At 37.0% G+C, this 26,225-nt stretch overlaps 1 protein-coding gene across 3 annotated transcripts in view; it reads left to right on the forward strand.

Moving 5' to 3' along the window:
* Positions 1–16,238, forward strand: part of Cpne3 (copine 3) — a 42,059-nt gene extending 25,821 nt beyond the window's left edge. For all 3 annotated transcript variants that reach the window (XM_090339024.1, XM_090339023.1, XM_090339025.1), the window contains 9 exons: positions 3,091–3,189; positions 4,195–4,281; positions 5,712–5,771; positions 6,107–6,240; positions 7,118–7,172; positions 7,255–7,306; positions 8,664–8,797; positions 10,201–10,437; positions 13,088–16,238. In XM_090339024.1, the coding sequence (XP_090195150.1) occupies positions 3,091–3,189; positions 4,195–4,281; positions 5,712–5,771; positions 6,107–6,240; positions 7,118–7,172; positions 7,255–7,306; positions 8,664–8,797; positions 10,201–10,437; positions 13,088–13,198 (969 nt within the window). In that variant the 3' untranslated portion in view covers positions 13,199–16,238. The remainder of the gene's footprint in view (positions 1–3,090; positions 3,190–4,194; positions 4,282–5,711; positions 5,772–6,106; positions 6,241–7,117; positions 7,173–7,254; positions 7,307–8,663; positions 8,798–10,200; positions 10,438–13,087) is intronic.
* Positions 16,239–26,225: the final 9,987 nt, after the last annotated feature.

The following is a 26,225-nucleotide window of genomic DNA, read 5'->3' on the forward strand; positions in this document are numbered from 1 at the left end:
TTGTTGAAAACTACTTAATTCCTGAGCCACATTAAGAAATTATTCTCCATTTCAGAGAACTTTTAAGTGAGTGTTAACCATGACTTATAAGGTATGTCAAATGCAGTGAAAATGTAGGTATAAATTGTAGAAAAGAAGCTATAATAATAATTTCTGTTATTAGATCAATTCCAGAACTTTTGCTCTTCACATTAAAAATAGTTGGCACCATTAGATCTGAGAAAGCAGGAAAATCAAGTCTGTAACTAATTGATTGTTTTTATTGATTTGCTAACAACAAAACTTTCTAAAACTTTTTTGCTTACAGTGGCATGCTTGCAGGGCTAATTTATTGTAGTAAGTAAATTGACTTCTGAATTTTGTCTGATGAATATGTTCCATTCTTCAGTTTCTCAGTTTGTTTTTTAATTATTCACAACTTGGTTTGTCATTTTGTCACTGACTTTATTTCTCTAGTTCTGTATTTCTTTACAACATCAGAGAGTCATACATCTGTGGTTCAGTGAATATTCAGAAATGACTTAGAGGCACAATGAAGAATTACAGAGCAGAGAGTAAAGTCAGAATCCTCAGTACTTTCTGTGCTATAATGTGTCATCACTGAAGCATGTATTATTTCTATAATAAGACTGAATGCATAGGAGAAATCATGCATGCTATCTCCATGCCTACAATGGGAACACATTGTGTGGCGTGTACATTATTTTACATACATACATATGCATATGTTTATAAACATATATTTAAATTTCATAAGTTCTTCTGATACCTGTGCTTAAATAGTCCATAATACCTATCTTTTGAATTGCTGAGAAGAAATTATATGACATAAACCATCTTTCCTCAAGCTTTCTTTGAACATAGACCAGCATTTAAAATGTTATGGTTAGCCAGGCATTGGTGGCTCATACTTGTAATCTTAGGTATTCAGAAGACTGAAATCTGAGGATTGCAATTCAAAGCCAGTCTGGGTAGGAAAGTCTACAAGATTCTTATCTCCAATTTCCTTTCAGAAATGGTAGAAGCAGACCTGTGGCTCAAGTGGTAGAGAGCTAGCCTTGAGCAAGAAAGCTCAGGGAAAGTGCCCAGGTACTGAGTTCAAGTCGCAAGACTAGCACGTACACAGAAAAACTGTCCACCTTCAGAGAGACTGGAGGGAGATTCATATTCTCTCTCTCTCTCTCTCTCTCTCTCTCTCTCTCTCTCTCTCTCTCTCTCTCTCTCTACATTTGTAGTGAGTAGTGAAAACTTAGAGTAACACTATATTTTATACCTCTTGAAACTTCAGTCTAAATTTATATTCAGTCTATATATTTTTAGTTCTTGATGAGATTTGTTTAAATATAATCAAGGCCTTATGAAAGCTTAATCTTCCTTAAACATATAGTTTTTCCCTGAATGAAATCTAAAATATAACATTTCATTGTACATAATCAAAAAACATCTGCTGAATCAAAAAACATCTGCTGAGTCACTCTTGCTCAAATATTAAGGTAGTTTATGTTCTATTTTATCAATATTTTACATCTGCTAGAAAAAAATCATTAAGACTATTCCTTTATTTTTCTCTTCATACAATAAAAATTAAGATGAAGGAGCCTGGCTTTAAAGTTGGATGTTGAAGATATAGGACGAGAGTGAAAGCTTCAGATTGGATCAATTACCAGAGTGCCTGGGAAGCTTTTTCTTAAACAAAATCCTATACTGTTTCTCACAATTGCCTGCTTTTATCACTTACTAGACGTTTATCATTTCCAAAGAAGAATTAAAACCAAGGAAGGAATGAAAGGTTTCTGTGATATTAATTGTCATTGTTTAGGATTTAGCAGTAAAGCTATCACTTCCAAGTGAACATATAAAATCTTGATCACTAAGTCGGTGGTTAATACAACCACCTACAGGGGTAGTGGTAGGATGGGAGCTGTCTGTTGGCCAGCATTAATGTAAATTGCTTTTCTTTTATAAGCTATTATTTTGAAGGAAGCACTAGAAGCTCTCAAAATTACCTTTAGCATAGTCTCACTTTACCTGTGTTGGTTACCACAGAAGGCTTTTTTGTTCAAATTCTCCAAGTTTCAGGTTTTTTTCAGTTCTTAAAAAAAATACAAAAAAGAAACCACCACCACCACCACAACAACAAACCAGGATTCCCACTGTATGTAGCTCACAAGGCTTTTATTACCCAATGCAATAAATTACTTAACAGAAATGAAATCACCTGTTTTAAGATCATGAAGTTGTATAAAAACATTGTTGCTGAATATTAACAACCATTGTGGTTAGTTTTTAGATTCCTTGGAACACCTCAAGTTGCTAATAGTCATTACTTTATTTTTTCTCATTAGAAAGAAGTTTAATATTTGGAAGGATCTTTATTTTTCACTTGTTAGTAAACTATTTACATTGCATCAGTCAACTTCATGCAAAACTAAAGCAAATAAAACATTCTTGTCTCTGAGAGAGGGAGGGAGGACAGGCATAAAGAAACAGCTCAATCTAGGGTTCATTTTGGAGCTCATTTTGCTTACATGGAAAAGGAAAAGGAGTAATTATGATGCAGTGTAGGTACTTCCTCAGTGGTCTAAGTATTATTGACCTAGAATTTTCCATTTATTGTAAGAGTTGTGATCTTCAGAATGATGACAATCTAACTTCATGTCTAACCTCTGAAACCAAGTGCAGGCAATGAAATACATTTCCTATCATTCTAAATTGTCGTAGTTCTAGGATTTAAGTATAATCTTTTTTAGCTCCCTGTCTTTCTCCAGATATGACTCATAGCCATATAGTGAGTAATACTGGTGATAAAACAGTAAAGAAGCAGATAGGAAATTGGGTGTGATTCCACTTTGTCTTTTACCAGCACTTACAAAGGCCATGCCAGAGGAGCTGGAAACTATATATGCGATTTTCCTTACCTGTGATTTACCTGGGAGTTTAAGGACAGCTGGGGTTAAAGATTTTAACATCGCTTCTCTAGAATTAGTTCCTACTTGTTCAGGTAGGGCTTCATACTAAACATCTTCACTTGGTTTATTTACAAACGTACTATTGATTTACATCCTTTTTAAAAATCATACTTAATTCCAGGTAGAGTGTTATGATTATGATAATGATGGATCACATGATCTTATTGGAACATTTCAAACCACCATGACCAAATTGAAAGAAGCTTCCAGAAGCTCACCTGTAAGTGTCATCTTTGTATGTACTGTGTAGTCTAGGTGTACTTATTATTTATTATTATTTCTTTTGGTCTAGAAATAGTTTATTGTGTTTTTTTGTGTTGCAGAATTCTCACAAATTGGTGGGTTTTATTTGTCTAATGATTGGATATCTTAGAGTTCATACTTTGGTTATGTTTCACGTTTGATGGAACACCCGTAACGGTCTCCTGTTGTAGAGGAGCACTCCAACTTAGAGGAAGGCAGAGATCGTTACAGTATCAGTTACTGGGAATGGAAGTGACTTTTGCCCCTGTATCTTAGAAAGAAAGCCTAATACAGTCAGGCCAGGAGTTTGGCTTAGTCATAGAGTGCCTGCCTAGCATGCATGAAGACCCAGGTTCAATTCCTTGGTACCACATACATACATAGAAAAAGCCTGAAGTGGTGCTGAGGCTCAAGTGGTAGAGCTCTAGCCTTCTGAAACTCCAAGGACAGAGCTCAGTTCCTGAGCTCAAGCCCAGGACTGGCAAAAAAAACCCAAAAAACAAAAGGTGAGGGGTAAGGAGTGACCCCATTAATTAGATTTATTTTTTTAAACACATATTTCCTGTGAACAGAGATGGTCTTTGCTGCATATTTTACCATAGGGTTGGGCTTCATATAATTCTGATTTATGATGATAGCTTTCTCTTTTCTAAAGTTAACATTTAGGAGTAGCATTTTATTCCTTTTATTATAGGAAGAAAATTTATCATTTGGAGTATTTGCAAAGAAATTAGTTATCTACATAGGCAAACTTTATGCTCACAAACTATTTTAAAATGTTTGCAATTTTTAGGAATACCTTAACTGTTGGAAATCTGACCAATAATGATTTCGTGGTCTAAATGCATTATGTAATTTATAGTTGTATGTAGCAATAGAAAGTGGTTTGCTTCCAAGCGACAGTGGTTATTCATGTAAATTTACATTGGCATTTAGACTATTGGTAGTGAAAAAGCTAACATTTTTCCCTCTCTTCCTACAGATTGAATATGAGTGCATAAATGAAAAGAAGAAGCAAAAGAAAAAAAGCTATAAGAATTCAGGTGTTATCAGTGTGAAACTCTGTGAGGTCAGTAGGCTTCATTCACTGTAAGAATGTTGTGTTTTGAGTTCGCCTGTACTTTGATTTGTTTCAGATAAGTGCTTTAAACAACTGCAATCACTTTATAATCTGGTCACCCAAGGAAACAGTATAGAGTAAGAAATAGTGAAGAAGTCTTTTAAGAAATTTTGCTTCCTATACAACTTTTTAGCCACAGTCAAGGAATACTAAAACTTTCCATTACCTTAGCAAATATAAGTCTTGGTATTTTTCCAACCTATCAGTGGAAATTGCTTGACCTAGTTCATCTGTTACAGCTATAATATAAGATGAAATATTATAAATGGAAGGAGAAAGACCAACCTTCTTACAGTGAAAAAAGTATACTTTAAAACATTATTTTAGGGGCTGGGAGCGTGGCCTAGCGGTGGAGTGCTTGCCTAGCATGCCCGAAGACCTGGGTTTGATTCCTTGGTACCACATCCATAGAAAAAGCTAGAAGTAGTGTTGTGGCTCAAGTGGTACAGCTCTAGCCTTGAGAAAGCCCAAAGACAATGCTTAGGCCCTGAATTCAAGCCCCAGGACTGGCAAAACAAAACAAAAAAACATTGTTTTCCTTGTTTATGAGTTCTTATTAAAACTTTATAAATATTTTTACAGTAAAATTTCAGGCTAGGAAAAAGTTGAGATCTCGTCATCCTAAATGAATGTAGTTTCAGGCTCAGTACCAGTGGTTCATGCCTATAATAATAGCTACTCAGGAGGCTGAGATTTGAGGATCATGGTTCTAAGCTAATCCAGGCAGGCAAGTCTGAGAGGCTCTTATCTTCAATAAACTACCAAAAGCGGAACTGTGGCTAAAATGGGAAGTGCTAAAAAAAAGCTCTGGGATAGTACCAGGCCCCGAGTTCAAGCCTCAGGATTGGAAAAACAAGGCAGCATTCAACTACAAGTGTATACTAGTGGGACAGAATAAGAAAAATGTTTCTTGTGAGATATAGGATACCATAAAGTCCAATAGAATGACCACAGATCAATGCAGAAACCATTAAATAACAATTTTTCAATAGTTTCTGCAGCTAACAAGAATGGGAAGTGTAAGAATCAGGATGTTTTATTTGTTTATTTTTAAATCTTGATCACCACATGTGTTCAGACTCTTGAGATAGAATATTGAGATCATTCCTAATCTCTCAAAATGGAAAAGGGAATATATTTCATCTTTTCCCATTAATGCTATAATCTTAACATGGTTATAATAATCCTGAAGTAAGAGCAAACAGATTTGTGACATTTACGGACAGGAGCTCCTTATGCTCAAATCCTGGGGCGATTTCCACATGTTTATATCATGTGCCGCTCAACATATGGATTCTGAAAACCATATGCCAGGGAGCCTTTTGTGTCTCTTATGAAGAGGTCAGCTTCAGTTTTAACAGCTTATTGTTTGTCCTTAGATAACAGTAGAATGCACATTCCTTGACTATATCATGGGAGGATGTCAGCTGAACTTCACTGTAAGTAACACACTGAATTTTCCAACATAGACGTTTCCTCCTCCATTTTGCAGTATTTTTTAAATTGTGAAACTGACTTTGTATTGGAATTTGCATTTATATATATGCATATGTTTATAGTGATTTAAGGAAGCAAGAAAAATAAGATCAGCAGATGATTTCATCTTAAAGCTTTAATGATTTAGTTTTTTATGGAAATACTGATAGGCATGTGTTAGGAAATGGCCATAGTGGGCTCTGGGATGAATAGATCCAGTCTCTTGAAGGTTTCTTGAACTCCAGGCATAGTTGTCTCCACCTTCTCCTTAGTAAGGGCTGCTCGCTCTGTTTGGCAGGTGGGAGTAGACTTCACTGGCTCCAATGGTGACCCAAGGTCTCCTGACTCCCTCCACTACATTAGCCCCAATGGTGTGAATGAGTATCTGACTGCCATTTGGTCTGTGGGATTGGTCATTCAAGATTATGATGCGTGAGTATGACTTTGGAGATGCTATAGTACTTGTTTCCTTAATTCCCCTGGAGAGATAATTTCTGTTTCATTCTCCAGTGCTTCATCCTATACATGGTATAGGATAAAGGTGCTGAGAGATGAGTTTTCTCTTTAAATTTTTTTTCATATATTTTTTATTGTAATTAATAGAAGGGTTACATGATATTTGCCAGTTAGATGGTGCATTAATTCCCATACATTGTCTCTTTAAATTTTTTTTGTCTTATTTTTTTTTCTATTTTTCTCTTCATGACAATATTATTTTATTTTATTTTATTTTTGGTGCCAGGCCTGGGTGCTGAAGAATTACATTCTTCAGGTGCATTACTATTCACACATTGTTACCCCTTCTCATGTTTTTGTCCATTTCCCTCCCCCCACCACCTCCCAGTCATCTTGTCATCTTGTTTTCCTCCTTCCCTTCCCTATTTCAAATAAACAAATAAACTTATATACAATATAACAGGTAGTAAAATCAGATAGATGATAATAACATGAGATTTACTCTAAGGGCAAAACAAAGAGAAGAGGAATAACATAATACATTAAGAACAATAATCATACAAGATAAGCCTCTTGTTTCCATACCCTAGAGTTCATTTCATTTAAGACTAGCATTTATTCTTAAGCCACAGCACCACTTCCAGCTTTTTCTGTGTATGTGGTACCAAGGAATCAAAGCCAGGGCTTCATGCATGCAAGGCAAACACTCTACTACTAGGCCATATTCTAGGCCCTGATATATTATTATTCTTATTATTTTCAGAAGAAACTTATATTGATTTTATTGCAAATAAGGATAAAGGTTTTCTTTTGAAAAAGCAGTATTTCACTTATTTTGAAATTTGCATTTTAGTGATAAAATGTTCCCAGCTTTTGGTTTTGGAGCTCAGATACCTCCTCAGTGGCAGGTAAGAAGAAATCCTACTTAAAAATTTTTCTTCGTACAAAAGGAAACTGGGCTTCATCAGTCTTTCTTTTGTCTTTGAATAGGTATCCCATGAATTTCCAATAAACTTTAATCCATCCAATCCCTACTGTAATGGTAAGTTGAAAAAATAAATGTGAATACTATAAACTGAACTCCTTGCTCATCTCTGTTTTTCTTGCAGTTTAGAAATACTTAAATTCCAATTGTAGATTTTATTTGGGGACATGTTTAACTTTCTGTTGTATGAGGTATAAAAACTGCACAAGGTTGGTGTTTAATGTGATAATATAGAGTCCATTAGTATTATGGTGAAGGTCATAATTTATGCTATGTTATTCTACTTTGTAAGGTTTGGCAGAACAAAAAATCAGAATCTTAAGAACAGATCAACAAAAACTATTAAAAATATTATCACACATATATTGTTTGTAAAATATACTTCAACAAAAGGAGCGATTTAGGCCATGCCCTAGTCACTCATGCCTGTACTCCTCGCTACTCAAAAGGCTAAAGTTTGAAGGTCGAGGTTCAAAGCTAGCTTGGGCAGGAAAAGACTCAAGCCCCACCAACAGAAAAAAATAGAGCAATTCAGTTTTGCAGACCTGAAGAAATCTTTTCAGACAAGTGGACAGCCATTCTTCGAAGAGCCCAGTCTCTAATTATTATCTGTTCATAGAATACTCTGCAAGTGGAGAGTAGAGTTAAAGGAACAGAGAATTGAACTCCTGTAGTAAATTTCTTCTATGTGGGGAGCAGTAGGCAGACATTTGTCTTTCACTTTTCACTTCAAATATAAACAAATATTTCTGTTTTTTTAAACTACATTGTAAAAAAATAAAAACCTACAACACCAAGTCTTCCTCTGAATTATGTAAGACCAAACCATTGAGAAGGCACATAGGGGTGGTTTAGAGGCACCATTTAAAATTGTAGAGAATATGCTACTCTTTTTGTGAAGGGTCCTTTTAATAACTTTTAATAAATGTGTTGATTTCTTATTTGAGAAAGATCTTCTTTCCTTCTCTTCCTAAGCAGTGATGCTTAATATTGGTACAATTGATGAAAGTTTTCTACTTACATCTCTATACTAATTCATTGTTCTTCTAATATACTTTCAGTGGCCAGTTGTGACCTCTTTTTACCCATATTTGAAACTGAAAATCTTATTCTGTGTAATAGTTTTCTCTCCTAACAAAAGTCATATCGAGTCACATCAAAATTAAGCAAAATGTTAACAAAGCAGTAGACTAATGAATAATTTGACAGAGATAAGAATATGTGAATATGTGACTTCTCCCAGGAAAAGGCAGTTTGTAGGTTTTAGAATGAAATCTAGCCATGAAATTTAGATGAACTATGGAGTATGGAACTTTAAAGCATTATCTGTTGACCTATAACTGTCTTATTGAGTGAATACATTGTAGTTGAAGATTTTTAATACTGATTTTTTTGGGGGGCGGGGGTTGTCTAGGAATACAAGGCATTATAGAAGCCTACCGGGCCTGTCTTCCTCAGATCAAACTCTACGGACCCACTAACTTTTCTCCAATTATTAACCACGTGGCCAGGTTTGCAGCTGCAGCGTCACAGCAACGCACAGCTTCCGTAAGTGCTCTGTGATCACAGGATGTCAAAAATGTGGTTGCTGCTTAGTCCTCTTGCCATGGTTCTATTTATTTTGTCTGTCAGGAACAAAGTCTAGAGCAAAGAAGTAATGAAGTAGTTATCACTGGTTTAGGAGAAGTATCTGTTTTCAGTTAGAACAATAAAGCAGTGCTTATTGTTCATGAGTCATTCCAAGGTTTGAATTAATTTTCTAAGCAACTAAACTCCAATATTAAGAAAAGGAATTTAGTTCTTGCCACCCCCCCAATGACCATTTACCTTTTTGAAGAAAATGTTAGGGATTAAAGTTCAAGGAGACTTAATACTAGTTGCTTTGGTAAGATTAGTGACTGTTCTAAAGAACATTTGAATGTGCTATTACCAATTGGGCCTTAAGTAACAAATCTCTCCTAATTTCAGTATACTCAGAAGTAAGGGTGAGTTGAGTGGAAGCCAAGCCCTTTATAGAATTGTTGAATGGGATAAATAAAAAATTCATAGAAAGGGCATAGTACACACTGGGAGTTTGGCCAAGTGGTAGAGTGATTGCCTAGCATGCATGAAAACCTGATTTGATTCCTCAGTACCACATACATATAAAAAAGCCAGAAGTGGTGCTGTGGCTCAAGTGGTAGAGCTATGGCCTTCAGAAATCTCAAGGACAGTTCTCAGGTCCTGAGTTCAAGGCCCAGGACTGGCAAAAAAAATAATAAGAGAAGAAAGGGCCTAGTTTCTGCGTCGTAAGAAATACTTAGAACATGGTAAGCACCATTTTAAATCTTATTCCTGGTCTAGATTTAAATGGCCCCATAGATGGAGCACAACTTTATGTAACATGTTAAAACTCTGAAAAAATATTGCTAGAGATGACAACTCTGAAAAATATTGTTAGAGATGATAAAATTCAGAAAGATTTACTATCTGTCTAAATTAGTAATGTCAGGGTTTAATTAATTAATTATTGTGCCATTACCAGGGCTTGAACCTGGGCCTAAGTGTTTTCCATCAGCTGTTTTTTTTTGTTGGTGGTAGTTTTTTGTTAACAGTGTATTTTAGTTTGGGCTTTTGTGACTGGAATTGCTACTTGCTCTTTTGATCTATGCTTTGATATATTTAATATTTCAATTAAATAAGGGTGTTTATTCCTGTGCATATGGAAACATTTATCTTTGACATTTTGATGCCCTGCCTCTGTGTGTTTTGCCAACCTTATTTTGTGGCATGTGGCAATTTTAATGTATGAGTCACCAGAGAATTCTCTTGTCATCCGAGAATCATAGGATATTTTATGCAGATGATACCCTGAGTAAGGACTGGTAAGGTAAGAAGCAAGAATGAGAGGTCATTAATCATACTCTCTGAGACTCCGACTGCTCAGCAGATATGCTTCTTTGTTTTGACAGCAATATTTTGTGCTCTTGATTATTACGGACGGTGTGATCACGGACCTTGATGAAACCAGACAAGCTATAGTGAATGCTGCCAAGTTGCCTATGTCCATTATCATTGTGGGAGTGGGCGGAGCTGACTTTAGTGCCATGGAATTTCTGGACGGTGATGGAGGACGTCTCCGCTCCCCATCGGGCGAGGCGGCCATCAGAGATATTGTCCAGTTTGTGCCTTTCAGACAGTTCCAGAATGTGAGTACTGTTCCACTCTATTCAGACGTCTTAGCATTTGAACACAGGCCTTTGCCAGTCTACAAGCAAACAGCTGAGTCAGTGTGCATAGGTAGGGAAGGGATGAGTGATTAGTATTACCCCTTTTCCACAGGAGAGCTCTGATTGACTGTGCCACTGTTAGCCTTGAGTACATTTTGCAGACTGTTTGATGAACCATTAATATGGTATTGCTGTGAATGTGTTATGCATATTTTATCTTTATCTTTGAAACAAAAAAATGAGTAATTTTGAATTTATCAGGGTAGCAGGTGATTCGATGAGAATCTCTTAGAAGACTGTTTGACCCAGTTTGTTTCAGTGGCAACATCTTAAAGAAGTGTTATATAGAATCACAACTCAGAATACCTCTTCTGTAAGGCTACTCACCTTGCTCATATTCATTTCCTTTTTATGTCTGTCATGCCTTCTTAACCATCAAATCACTAATCTGTTCTCCATTTCTATGATTTTTGTCATTTCAAGAAAGATCTATATAGACAGTGTACTGTCTTTTGAGATTGGCTCTTTTTATTGCTTAAAATAATTCTTCTGAGAGTCACTAAGGCTGTTGCTTATATTCCTATTTTTGTTGTTGTTGTTTTTGGCCAGTCGTGGGGTTTCAACTCTGGGCCTGGGCATTGTCCCTGAGGTCTTCAGCTCAAGGCTACCATCCTACCCTTTGAGCCACAGCGCCACTTCCCATTTTTTAGTCGTTAATTGGAGCAGAGTCTCACAGACTTTAAGGCCCAGGCTGTCTTTGAACTGTGATCCTCAGATCTTAGCCTTCTGAGTAAGCTAGGATTACAGGTATGAGCCAACAAGCCTGATTTGTATTCCTATTTTATATGTATATATTCATATAATCTTTTTTATTAAAGAATTTATTAACATTGATTTTTACATCATATTTCAAATGATCATGTCATCTTTTTAAGAATCAGTATGTGAAAGGGTATTTTCATCTGTGGTTAAATACTTTGCATTTTTCATCAGTTGTACAAAAGGCTTTAGTAGTTTGCTCTGATAAGTAAATGTATTGCTCATTTCATAAATATTCTAGTAATCTTATAAGTAATTTTGTTTCTATGTATGTGGTTCTGAGGAATCAAACCTGGGTCTTCGTGCATGCTAGGCAAGCACTCTACCACTAGGCCAAACTCCTGGTCCCTATAAGTAATATTTGTCAGCTCTGGGCATTGTCTTTAAGCTCTTCAACTCAAGGTTAGCATTATACCACAGGAGGCACAGCGCCAATTCCAGTTTTTCTGGTGTTTATTTGGAGAGTCTCATGGACTTTCATGTGCGGATTGTCTTTGAACCTTGATTCTCAGATCTCAGCCTCCTGAGTAGCTAGGATTACAGGCATGAAACACCATGCCTGGCTTATCAAGTAATCTTCAAACGCTAGTTCTTAGTATTGGTTTTCACATGGAAAAAAGTATGTGGAATTTTACTAATGAAGCTGTATAAAATTTAATGTGATAATATGACTTATAGAAATCACATGAAGTCTGAACACAAATAGAACCTGGATATTATTCTTCCCAAATAACCTTCCTATAAGGCTGTCTTTGTAATCATACTGAAAGCTATTTTATTTGAACTCTGGGTTTGGGTGCTGTTCCTGAGCTCTTCGGCTCAAGGCTAGCTATCAGTCTACCACTTGAGTCACAGCACCACTTCTAACTTTTTCTTGTTTATGTGGTACCAAGCAATCAAACCCGGAGTTTTATGCATGCTAGGCAAGCACTGTACCACTAGAAAGCTATTTAAAAACTGTTTACTTGCATTCATTGTTATTGCTGAGTACTATTGCATGACATGATTGTACCACAGTTTGTTTACACCCATGGAAACATATTAGGATTGTTTCTAGTTTTGGTCAATTGGATAGAAAAGCTGCTACAAGCATTCATGTATAGGGGTGTTTTTGTTTTTGTTTTTGTTTTTTTTTGTGCGTGTCCTATAGAAATTACATATGTAAATATCAAATCACTCAAATATTTTCAGTGGCTATACCATTTTATATTACCACTAACTATGAAGGGCAAGTGGCCTCTATGGGATTATGAGTGGAGATCTTTATGACTATGAGATAGCTCTGGCTTGCTTGTCTGATTACTAAGATTGGCCCAAAATGATATAGTTGAATACACTCACACACATAGGGAAACCTGATGAGTGCCTATACTAATGTCAATTTCCTGGGTTGATGTTATACTATAGCTGTTGTACTATAGCTTTGAAGAAAATTAGGTGAAGGGCCGTGGCACCCCAGTTATCTTTACACCTTCCTATAATTGTTTTGAAATAGGAAATGGTATTATTTAATAGCAAACAAATAAAAGACAGATTTAAAAATTTAAAAAAAATAGCCACAAATTGCCAAACATTAAAAGCCTGGAAACCAAGACTTATCAGGTAATTTGCATGGGTAATAATAGCAATCATAGGTAGCATTGATTATTTAGCTTATTCTATATTTTCAGTCTTGTTCCTGGGAAAAGCTACAAAGCTGGGAATTGGGAAGTATAGCTCGTTAATAGCTAGCAAGGTAATTCTAGTCTTTTCTTAAAAGAATCTGTCATTTTCAGTTGTTAACAGCTACTTTGATTTCTTTTGTCTACAGGCTCCTAAAGAGGCCCTGGCTCAGTGTGTCTTGGCGGAAATCCCCCAGCAGGTGGTGGGCTACTTCAACACATACAAACTCCTTCCTCCCAAGAACCCAGCAGTGAAATAATGAGCCTGACCATCTCTGGCAGAATTCCTCTGCCGCCTCTTTGAGAAGCGATGCCATCCTGTACACAAAACCATGTATCTGCTGTGTATCTACCATTTTGTGTATTCTTTACCCCCAGTGTTTAGAATGCACACGTCAGCTTTGTTTTTGTTTTTGATTCTTTTTCAAGCATACTTTCTGGGCTTTTTGAGGCAGCCAGTGCCAAGTCCAACTTTACCCAGTCAATTCAGCACTGCAGATGAATTATATTAATTGTACTGAAATTATTTAGATTGCAACAGCGCAGGAGAGGCTGGTTTCTGCTGTTTTATTGTTTGCTTCCATGTGATGAAAATGTCATGAGAGATGCACGCTCAGTGTTCTAAGTGCACAGCCATAACTAGGGAGCTTCTCGTGCTGTTTTATGTCTCTCGTTGCCATTGTGGCACTGTAAGCATGCTCACCAGTTGCTTTGCTTTTCATTGAGTGAATGAGACACTCAGGATTCTGTAGAAGCATAGGTCTGCTAAAATGATTAGCATTGTTTTAGCCAGGAAAGCCAGGTGGACCAAACATAAAGGTGAAAATTCAGAATTCTAGTTCATTCTGATTAAAGGAAGGCTAATTTAAATAGAAAAGTTGCCAAGTAATTTTTATAATTTTTTCTGCTAATGTTCCATATGTTAATTGTAGGGCTACTGCCTTACCCCTTGAACCACAGCACCACTTCCAGTTTTCTAGTGGTTAATAGGAGGTAAGAGTCTCATCATGTTCTTTAGTGCCCTGGCTGGCTTTGAACCATAGTCCTCAGATCTCAGCCTCCTGAGTAGCTAGGATTATAGGCATGAGTCACTACGCCTGGCCATTTTTACTTTTTAAAAAATATTTTTTTTTGGACTCAGATATGTATTAATCAGAGTCCCTATTTTATATATATATTTTTATTGTAATTAATAAAAGGGTTACATGATATTTGCCAGATCAGAATCACTTTTAACATCTTAATGGTATACAATTTCATAATTCACAGATTGCAACCTCCTAAGTAGCTAGGATTATAGGTGTGAGTCACGGTGGCTCTATCATTTCTTTCAAGAGTAAAATTTCTTTTCCTAACCATACCCATTAGAAATATTATATGGAAAGTGTTTCATTTTCAGAGTTAGATTCAGTAACTTTTGATTAAGGAGCTGTGTGCCAAGGACTGTGCATATCCATATGCTGGCCCCTTCTCAGAGCTAACATGTAAAATTATGTACTTATCCTATGTCCCTTAGTAAATGCCTGAGCATACCACATTACTGCAGACCTGCTATGCGGCTCCTGCCTCTTCTCTGTACGACATGCGAAGGAGGTAAGCTGTCTGCCAGCAACACCTTAGTTTTCTAAGAGAGCTTAGAAGGTATCTACTTGGCCCAGGTGCTGAGCTTAGGTGGGCAGTTACCCCTTCCTACTTGGCTTGCTTGCCTCTGGGGTGACTCTTAAACCTAAGGCTACTAATCTATGTATAATATGTCTGATTAGATAATACATTATTTCAACATTATCAATAGAAAAGGAAATTGAGTTTATAGGCCAGGAATGTTCCCTCATTGTAGAGTGCTTACCTAGCATGCACGAAGCCCTAGGTTCAAGTCCTCTGAACCATATACACAGAAAAAGTGGTGCTGGGGCTCAACTGGTAGAATGCTAGCCTTGAAAAAGCTCAAGGACAGTGCCTAGATCCTGAATTCAAGCCCTAGAACTGGCCAAAAAAAAAAAAAAAAAAAAGGAAATTGAACAGTTTTCTTTTTGTTGAAACTTCATTGTTTCAGATGTTCTAATTTTAATTCTGTTTCTTTGTGTGCTTATTGCTATCCTTTGCTTGTTCCCATTTTTTTTCTCTTGCCAGTCCTGGGACTTAAACTCAGGGCCTGGGCACTGACCTTGAGCTTTTTCTTCAAGGTTAGTGCTTTGCCAGTTAAACCACAGCACCATTTCCAGTTTTTCTATGTATGTATGGAGAATCGAACCCTGGTCTTCGTGCATGCTAGGTAAGCACTAGGCCAAACTCCCTGCCCTGCACTGTTCCCTTTTTTAAACATAGAAAGGTGTTTAATAAATGACTTCCATGTATTCTTAATGTGTGGAAAGCACTAAGAAGTGTAGCTTGTCTGTTGAATGCTGTGTCTGGTCCCACTGTGCCTGCTGCTCCCCCATTCCCACCCTACCTCCTCACCAACTCCTGGGTCACCTGCCCTGGACAGCTGGGAGCTGCTTGTTGTGAGCATTGATTACTTTCCTCAGACAAGTAACATTCTTGCTGTCCTTTATAATTTTTATATTCTGTTTTTTCCAGAATTACTCCCTTTAAAACACATTTTTCTTTCAATTGTTTATTTCTCGATTAGCTTCATCAGTAAATTCATTTAAGCTATGAGTCCAGTGACTTAAGGTGACTGGTACCTTTCTGCAGTTGGAAATGAAAGCTGTTGCTGTTTCTCAATTGTCATTTAAAAAATTTCTGATAGAAACTAACAGTCACATTACAAGTTGTTTTGCATTAAAATAGCCCTTTGCATCTTGTGCTGTCATTCATTCCCTCTTTTTTTTTTTTCTTTTGGGTGCTGGTACAAGAGCTTGAACTCAGAGCCGTTGTGTTTTCCCTTGGCTTTGTGGCTCAAGACCTATGGTCCACTGTCATCTTGTGGCTAAGGTGAATTGTATGACCTTTAAACATTTAAAGTCTTATGAAAGACTTAGAGCTATTTGCTTTAGGTGTACCTTAGGCAGATTTTTCTAATGTAAATTCAGTGGCCCCTTGCTACTAATGCTGTATTTTGATATACTTTGGTTTTTTTCTTAAATCATTTTGTAAATTTACTAGAAAGCTATCTTTAATAAGTCTTACTCTCTATTTTTCTTCCTGAAAGTGATATATAAGGTCAGAAGTATGGAAATTGTGAGAGACAATTTTTATGAATGTCATACCTAAGTCTGTAAATGTTATAATATATGAATTAATGTGTTAAATGTATCCTCCATGTGAATCCCCTTTGGATAAAGTTACTTCTTGATGTGACACAGTAGTGTCTTGTTTTCATTTCATTTCTGTCTCCATTTATTAAATAATAGGAAAGTTAGCAATAACATGTTTTAATCTATTTTCTTCTGCTGTAACAGAATTATAAAGATTGAGTAATTTATAAATAATTCAAGGTGGGAAATTGAAGTGTGTGGTGCTGGCATGTCGTGATGGCCTCTGCTGAGACATAGCACTGCTGAGGGCTACAGTAAACAAACAGATGACAAGAACTCACCTCTACAGTAACTGACCCACTCTTGTGACCACAGCATTAATCTACACATGACAGGAGGACAGCCCTATCCTATTCCCTTGTGGCATATTTGCCTGCTCGGGCTCTATTTGGTCTTACTGATTTGGTCAGTTATGTTAAGCAGAGGATATATCCATCTAACATTTTATATATATTATATATGTAGTATACATTATGTATATATATGCATATAATATAATATGCATTACATATACATGATATACATGTATATATAACACACATATGCATATATTAGTGTAAATTGTATATGTTACTATACATATTACATATATTTTATTCAATATTGCATATATTAGCATATATTATACATCTTATATATTATACATATTATGTATAATGTATAGTATGTATTTTGCATTACAGATGTATAATACACTGTAATATATGATACATTACACATGTGTTACAAGTTATATATGCATATAATATATATGTACATACATACATACATACATATAAATGTAATTGTTCCTCTTGATTCTAGTCCTTGGATTGGGCTTTAGTAATACCATAGTATTCCAAAAAGCAGCCACATATGTTACCTTTGTGGAAGTTATTGTTAATGTGAAGACAAAATAGAACAGCAGTGAGAAAGGTGGGAGACCGCTATGTAAGATAGTGTACAGTAGGAAGAGACCTGGTTATTCTAATCTGGAAGGCAAAGAACAGTTGGCTGAGGATGTGTCATGGAAGCTAAAAAATGATGGTGAAAGCTTCTGTGAAGAGAGCAGATGAAATGGAAAGAAGTTGGAGTTTGATGGACTATCAAATTATAGAGGAAAGGTTTAAGAGGAGTAAAGAGAGGAGGTGGACCAGCAGGTAGAGTTTATATTCTGGGCCTATTGTTAAACTTTGGTCTAGCTACAATGGCTTTGCCTTTGTGGAGAAGTTGACAGTGGTCATTTTTTGCTTCAGAATCCTCATCTTATTCTTGGTCTGTTTCTCAATTCTTTTTCTTTTCTTTCTTTCCTTATTTATTTTGTTGTTGTGGTCATGGGGCTAGAACTCAGGATCTGTGTGCTGTCCCTGAGCTTTTTCACTCAAGCTACCATTCTACCACTTTAAGCCTCAACACCACTTCCACTTTTCTAGTGATTGATTTGAAATAAGAGTCTTGTGGACTGTCCTACCCCAGGATGACTTCTAACCATGATTCTCATATCTCGGCCTCCTGAACAGCTAGGATTACAGATGAGAGCTGTCAGTGACCAGCTTTCTGATTTCTTTTCTTATTACCATTCTAGCTCCATGTGAAATCACTTATGGACCCAGATCTCAATTCCCTAATGATTGGGAGGCTTAATTTGGTGACAAGACAGATCTCAGACTGCCAAACCCTTGTTTGTGGTGAGACTATGTCTGGACCACCTGTCACTATTATCTTTAGCCTCATCCTACAGAAAACTCAGAAGAAATGGCAGTGTTCTTAGAGAATCACACCTTAGCCTAGCTATCCATTTTCCGAAAGAAACGGGAGTAGGTGTGTATTGTTCCAAGCAGAATGATGACTTCATACAATGGGGGAAAGATAGCCATATGTTAAGTCTACTCAGCAGTAGACTCAACAAACACCAGGTAACAGCAGCTTGTCTTCCAGAACTGCTCTCAGAAAAATGTGAGGAATTGGAGAGCTCTAGAGAGTTCAAGAAGGAAATGATTTGTCTTTTCCCACTATCCATTTCACCCTGTAAGAAGTGTTCTCTTCCTTGCATAGTAGTAAGCACCTCAGCATTCCCCTAGCAAACAATAGGAGAATCCAAAAGGAGATTCTAATTTCTAACCTTATGATATAATAAAATATGGAAATAACATGAAGAAGCCCCTCTACACCTGGAATGAGCCTTCCCTCTCATGCCTTCGGGTATCTAGTATCCTCCCTTGCTATACTTTTCTTTTTTCTTTTCTTTTTTTACCAGTCCTGGGGCTTGAACTCAGGGCCTGGGCACTGTCCTTGGATACTTTTTGCTCAAGGCTAGCCCTCTTCCATTTGAGCTACAGTGCCACTTCCGGCTTTTTCTATATATGTGGTACTGAGAAATTGAACCCAGAGCTTTGTGCGTGCTAGGCAAGCAATCTAGCACTAGGCCACCCTCCTGGCCTGTTTTTATCCTTTTGGTCAGTCCTGAGGCTTGAACTATAGGCCTTGGTGCTGACCTTATGCTTTTTATATTCAAGGATAGTGCTGTATCACTTGAACCACAGCTCCACCTCCAGCTTTTTTTGTAGGTTAGTGGAGATAAGAGTCTCACTTTCCTAACTGGACTGGCTTTGAACTACATGCAGTCTTCAGATCTCAGACCCGTGAATAACTAGATTAAAGGCATAAGCCACTGGCACCTGGTGTTTCACTTGTTATTTTTTTTTGGAGGGGGCTGGAAATATCACCCCACCTACCCAAGCATTTGTTACTTTTCTCTGCTGTCCCATGACAACTGAGTCTCTTCCTGCCAGTCCTCACAGCAAGTCCAGGTAATTAGCTTCTGTACTCTAATCCAGATTCTCACTCCAACATCCCACTTCTTTCTGATGCCCAACCCTTCCACTCTGATCCGTGGAACTGTGTTATTCATTAGTAAAATCCCTTAGATTAATGCCTGATCTGACACAGTCCCTTCTTCTACTTCTTACTTGAGTGCACACTGTTTCCTCTACAGCCTTGTCAAGTGGAGGGTATTTCCTCTTCCTGATCCACCACTGGACTTAGTTCCCTCTTTAGTCTTACCTCCTACTTTTTGTTTTGTTTTTGGAAATAGGACTCCATACTTAGCCCAGGCTGCTTTGGAAATTGCGATCCTACTGGCTCAGCTCCTGACCAAAGCTTTGGATGAGTTTTTCCTCCTCTTTAGGCTCTCTGACTTGGAATTTTAATCATCAGATTGCTCTAATCATTGAGTTAGGTCAATATCCTTATTATAAATAAATAAATAAATAAATAAATAAATAAATAAATAAATATATGTATATGTCTTGGTAATCGTATTGGTCTCTACTTTGCCTCACATTCCAAAGATCATATTTGAGACCAGAATGTTATTATTCTTGATAAGAAACCCACACCATAAGTCTCACTTCTAAGTAACTCCATTTCCCAGAGCAATGTGCTTTTCACCTCAATCCTAGTATCACAACACTAGCAAATTGTTATCCACTGGTGTCTTTAGTCCACTAATTCTAACAACTTTCAGTGTCCCTCCTAGCATGACCCCCTCCTCTTCTTCTTTTGTTTCCTTCCCTACTTTCTTTTTATTGATTTAGCTATGCTGCTTCAATCATCTGGACTTTCTTGCTCCTATCGATTGTTCCTGGTGTGCTTTGGGCTCATGTTCTATGTGCTCCATGTTGCCCTTTCCTGGAAGACCTCTTCCTTTGCTTCCTGACCTTCTGCATCTCCTGCAGAGGCCCTTCCTAATCAGTCTTAATGAAATTCTGGCTCTTTCTCAGTTCTTTCCATCTTTTCTCTTCATTTAGGCTTTATTTACTTTATTATCCCTCTTCACTTACAATTTCTAAGAAATCAAGTGTTTTAAAAGCATGACATAAGGGGATTTATTCATTCTAGTGAATCTTCAGGATCTCATAGCAGTTGCATAGTTTTATTTGTGCAGGTGCTGAGCCTGAGGAACTGTGTGCCTAGAAGGTTGCAGTAACAGCAGAGGTGACAGGAATTTAAGTTTGAATGTGTTGAGGAGCAAGGTATAGAAATATGCATACAGGACATGTCTAATAGAGCATAGTAATGTTAATGTTTAATTCCCAGGGTATTTGTTATCATGTAGAGACATCATCTGTGATTGCATGATGTTTTATTATATTTATATATAATAATGACTTTAAACAACCAAGCCGAAGTTAAAAAGAAAAAGAAATCAGAGATTATTATTTTTTTTGTCTGTTCCCATTCTATTCCCAGAACCTAGAACTCTGGGCATTTAGTAGGAACTTGCTAAATAAATACATATTGAATGATGAGTTAAAGATAGTTATAGAAGTTAGAAAGACAGACATTTCTTTTCTTTTTTTGGCCAGTCCTGGGCCTTGAATTCAAGGCCTGAGCCCTGTCCTTGGGCTTTCTCAAAGCTAGAGCTCTACCACTTGAGCCACAGCACCACTTCCACCTTTTTCTAGGTGTGTGGTACCAAGGAATTGAACCTGGGTCTTCGTGCATGCTAGGCAAGCACTCTACCACTATGCCAAACTTCTTTTTTTTTATTGTAATTAGTAAAAGGGTTACATGATATTTGCCAGATAGAAGGTGCATTAATTCACATAACATTGATACCCTTTCACATGTCTTGGTACCCATTTCCCTCCCCCCACACCCCCCCACCCGTCTTGGTTTTCCCCCCTTCCCTATCAATTTTCAAATATCCAAATACAAATAAATTCAATATATCAGATAACAAAGTGAGATACTATACCAATATGAGATAACCAAGGGACAGCAAAGGAGATGAGAGACAACATAGTACATTAAGGACAACAATCATTCATTATATGTATGCCAAACTTCTTTACACGAGAAAATCCTGAAATTTATAGAGTAGGGGAGTGTCTCTGTGAAATCTAAGGAATATTTGAAGCAGTTGGGGAGATCTGAGAGATCTTTGGGAATGTTTTTGTGTTTCATTTGGGATCTACATAGGGTGTTACAACACAGAGAACACAAAGAAGGCTTTCTAAGAGAAATGGCCTTTGGGTGGCATGATATAGGCAAATAGACTGGATTAGTAAACATTGTTGGGACAGCAAGATGAGTGGATTTGTGATAACCTTATTGTGTCACAACTATCCCTTTACACTTTTGCAAACATGTCATCTAAATGCAAACTATATTTGTCTTTCACATAGTCCAGTCCTAATAAAATTTGTGATGAAATCACTTTCTGAAAGACAAGCTAAATTTAATCTTTCCTCTCATGGAATATAAACGTGGTCCAAACTTGACAAGCTTGATCATCAATTGACCCTGTGAAATTTGGAGAAATGCATTTGTTTACTTGAAAAAAAATTCCTGCTTTTAGTAGGTACTGTTTTATGAAGTTAGTATATAATCTTTGTGTTTGAAAAGTTATGTGGTATTCAGCCTGGGACTACCATACTCCACAGTAACTCTGGAAAAGGATTATGGCTTGTGCTTTGTGAACTGAGTATTTGAAATAAGAGTCTGTGAATTCTCAAGTCTGTGATTCTGTTACAAACAACCGAGCTTTAAGATTTATTTAAGGCTGGATGCATGAAACTACATTATAAGCCTGGTTAATAAACCTTCACCTTGACTGTGTGCTGAATTCCTGTTTACCTGGGATTCCCATCAGAGAGGTCACCCATAAATTTGTTGCAGATTCACTGTGTGCTGTGGGCAGTGGTGACTGGCAGTGCAGCAGGACAGTAAGAAAGGCTATGACCTTTCAGGTAGCTTTCCGTTGCCTCATGCAAGGGAGTTATTACCTAGAAATGTCAGGTATTGCTTAACGATGCACATTTATTTGACCTTTGTACCATCAGTTCTAGTCACAAAAGTTATGGTAGGGAAAATAGAGCTAGTCATAAAATCTCATAGAAGAAAACATCAAATTTTACTACATTGTTATGGGTATGGTGCTTAAAACATGAATTTTAACTATCTTTGGTCTGATTAGCTACAATAAGTTCCAGAACAGTGTAGTGATTAATCTCTTTGAAAGACTTGAAAACATTCCTCATAGGAAAGGAAAGAATTATAACAAATGTAAAACAGGTCCAAATTATAGGAAGCATAGATTCTTCTCTTGTTGGTATTAGATATAGCAATTTTTTACCCACTATATAACTGAGTTTAAGAAATGTGTTATATATTATTTTAGGGTTACTTAATAGCAGCATTAAGCCAGAAATGGCCTCTAGACTACAGAAGCAACGGTAAGTTTTTTGTTTTAATTTCTGGTATGGACTGAGAGCTTTTGGCCCATTTGAATATAACATTTGATAACATACATTGTAAAAGTAATTTCTAGGCAACTGCTTGCTTTTCAAGGAAAATTTTACAAAATTTTGATATGGTGTATGTATAAGGTTTCCTGACATAAACTAAAAATATAGTACAGCAAGTTAAAATTGAATTACAGATGTTTCATGTATGTATGTCTTAAATATGACACAGATCATATCTGCACTGCAAATTGTTCATTAATTGGGAGTCCCACAGTTTACATAAAACTTTGTCTGAGTGACAGATTGAATAATCTTTCCACTTTTTCCAGCTCCACTGTTTTTTACCCTGTGACTCTGCAGTCCTCTCATTAAGAAGTAGATTTAAGTGGGACGTGGTGGCCCAAGCCTGTAATCCTAACTACCCAGGAGGCTGAGATCTGAGGATCAGGGTTCAAAGCCAGCCCGGGAACAAAAGAATGTGAGACTCTGATACCCAGTTAACCACCAGAAAATGGGAAGTGGAGCTGTGGCTGCAGGGATAGGGTGGTAGCCTTGAGCTGAGGAGCTCAGGGACAGCGCCCACGCCCAGAGTTCAAGCCCCATGATCCACCAAAAAAAAAAAAAAAAGTAGATTTCATTGTTCTAATCATTGCATCTAGGCTTGCCTTGTGACTTGTCTTAATAGAATATGGTAGAAGTAATGATGACCAGTTTGGAGCCTAGGCCTCCAGAACTTGCTTTGTCTCTTGGACTCATGGATGTTCCAGGACCAGGTGAACCTTGTGAAGAGTAAATGGGAGACCATATGGATTAGAGGCATAATTCCATTGAAGACTGGCCTTCTTCATCTACACTAGTCAATACATAGCTGAAAGGAATGCTTAAATTACTCCAAGAGAGGCCAGAAGAACCACCAGCTGATTGTAGACCAAATTGGAAACATTAGAATCATAAGTTCATGAGTAATTGTTACTATAAGTCACTAAGTTTTAGATGCAAAGGCAAATTCATAAAAAGCAGAATTGCCTCCTTCCTAATGATATGTATGTGTGATGTGTGTGTGTGTGTGTGTGTGTGTGTGTGTGTGTGTGTGTGTATGCTAGTGATTAGGACTCAGGATTGCTGTAGGTTAGTACTAGGCACATACTGTACTACTAAACTATATCCTTATTTCTGAATAAACTACCCTTTTCCCCCTTTTCTTTTCCATTTTCTTCCTCCACTCCCCCTTCAGTATTGGGCTTAGAGTAAAGGCCTCTGTGCTCTACCACTTGAGCCACATTCCCAGGTCAAATTCTCTCTCTCTCTCTCTCTCTCTCTCTCTCTCTCTCTCTCTCTCTCTCTCTCTCTCTCTCTCTCTCTCTCTCTCTCTCTCTCTCTCTCTCTTTCTCTGTCTCTTTCTTCTCTTTTTCTTTCTTATTGTTTTTGCCAGTCCTGTGCTTGGGTTCAGGGCCTGAGCTCTGTCCTTGGACTTTTTCAAGCTAGAGCTCTACCACTTGAGCCTCAGCATCACTTCTGGCTTTTTCTATGTATGTGGTATCAAGGAATTTAACCCGGGTTTTCATGCATGCTAGGCAAGCACTCTACTACTAGGCCAAACTCCCTTTTTTGGTTTTAAATTGTTATTGTAAAGGTGATGTACAGAAGGGTTATTGTCCCATAGGTCAGGAAATGAGTCCATTGCTTTCTGAACAGTGTCACCCCTTCTCCCAGGTTTTCCCTCCCATCCTTCCCACAAATTGTATAGCTCATTCTCAGCATAGTGTCTAGTGAGTATCCCTGCTGCATCTGTTCAATGTTTGTCCCACCATCTCTGTGCTTCCTCCTCACCCTCCTCCAAACAGATAAACTCATGTATAAGACAAAAGGTACAAGAAACAAAATCAGCAACAGAGGAGAAAAACAAAATAAGAAAAAAAATAACCTCTTTTTTCCATTTCTTGGAGTTCTTTTCTATAAACACAATTTTATATGGTTACATGCACAAGGCTATTAAGAGTTAGATTATTTATTTCTATTATAATTTTAATTTTTCTCTTTCCACAGTCACTATCTATATATTTTGCTATCTCTGTTCAATCTGCAGTGATGCAGAAATTAAGCATCGATAGAGTGCTGTGCTACTACTATGCTGTTTCCTGAAAATTCAATGCATATGGCATGTTTCCATAGATATCTGGATATTTTTTAATTACATGGTCTATTTGTTGCTGGAGATTAAGGGCCTCATGCATTCTAGGAAGCACTCTGCCACTGCCTGACATGTCAATTTACAGTGTTTTGTCTATGCTTTAAATTTAGGGTCCCTAGAAACTACTTTTGGTAATCAACAAAAGACAGAGTGCTCAGAAACTTTTGTTTACTTGAATCATAGACTCAGAAACTTTGCTATATGAAATCTTTTTTTTTTGCTAGATGAAATCTTATCAGCAACATGGGTACATTGCGCATTTATACCCATTTTTGAAACATAGAAGTAGCCAGATGTTTAACTTTTAGTACAAGAGGAAGCCATGCACCAGTGGCTCATACCTGTAATCCTAGCTACTCAGGAGGCTGAGATCTGAGGATTGCAGCTTAAAGTCAGTCTGGGCATGAAAGTCTATGGGACTCTCATCTCCATTTAACCACCAGAAAACTGGAAGTGGTGCTGTGACTCAAACTGGAAGAGCATTAGCCTTGAGCTGAACTGCTCAGGGACAGTGCTCAGGCCCACAGTTCAAGTTACAAGACCAACCCTCTTCCCCCGCCCCACCCCTGTACAAAAAAAAAAAAAAAAAAAAAAGATGTTCTAGTCATAACAGTCTCTTTGTCTCTTTTTCTGACTGTAGTTGTTTCTGGAGTCTATCTCTAAGCTTAATGTTAAGCTTTCTTGCCTAAGCCTAATGTTAACCCCTTTAGACAGTTTTGCTTTAAGTATGTCAAAGATCACTCCACTTAAACTATACTTAAACTCTCTCTTGCAATATTTCATAGTAAGCTTGTCCTTCCTGTGTTTTGTGAGACACTATTTACTCCTTCAAGTGTTTTTTTTGTTACAAGTTAATAAATTTGACTATGTAATAGTTTTTTCCTGATGGGTCTTTTTTAGATGGGTTTTAAACAAATACATATGCATGGAATTATGGAAGATATGTTTTCCCCTTGCTTTTTTCAGCAGCTACCTAAAGTATTTGAAAGAGATTTATCCATGTTTCACTATGCAAAGGTAACCCATTAATTCCAAGTTTTGAATAGAGTTCCATCTTATAAACATATCTGCACTTCCACACTTCATATTGTTGCTATCCATTCTGCTGAGCTGCCTCCAATTCCTTTGTGCTATAAAAAATGCTGTCTTTCTTCATGCCATTTCCTCTTATAGACCTGCTGGGGAATTTTCTGGGATATATATATATATATATACTCTGAAATAGTCCTGCTATATTTTAAAATATACTGCCAGGATTTTGCTAAATATATTGCCAGAATGGTATTTCCAAGGTACATACTTGCCAGAACGTTGCATTATTTTCTGCTTTCCAATGTTCCTCATCTAGATAAATATAATATGGGGAAAAACAAATAACAATTGACATAGGAAAGATGCTTGACTTCACTTGTGCTCAAAGAAATACAAATCAGAACAGAAATAGAAAACCATATAATCTCTCCCTTAAAAAAACAACTTACACAAACAAAGCTTAGAAGTTAGTCTTTGTGTTGTTATAATTTATAGCTAAGTAAAAATAATTTATAATTAGCCAGAAATTAGCAACAGTAGAATGATGTACAGTGTGAAAATGAAAAAGATAATCCGT

Source organism: Megascapheus bottae, chromosome 9 (assembly GCF_031878675.1).
Source record: "Megascapheus bottae isolate mThoBot1 chromosome 9, mThoBot2.hap1, whole genome shotgun sequence".
Lineage (NCBI taxonomy): Eukaryota > Metazoa > Chordata > Mammalia > Rodentia > Geomyidae > Megascapheus > Megascapheus bottae.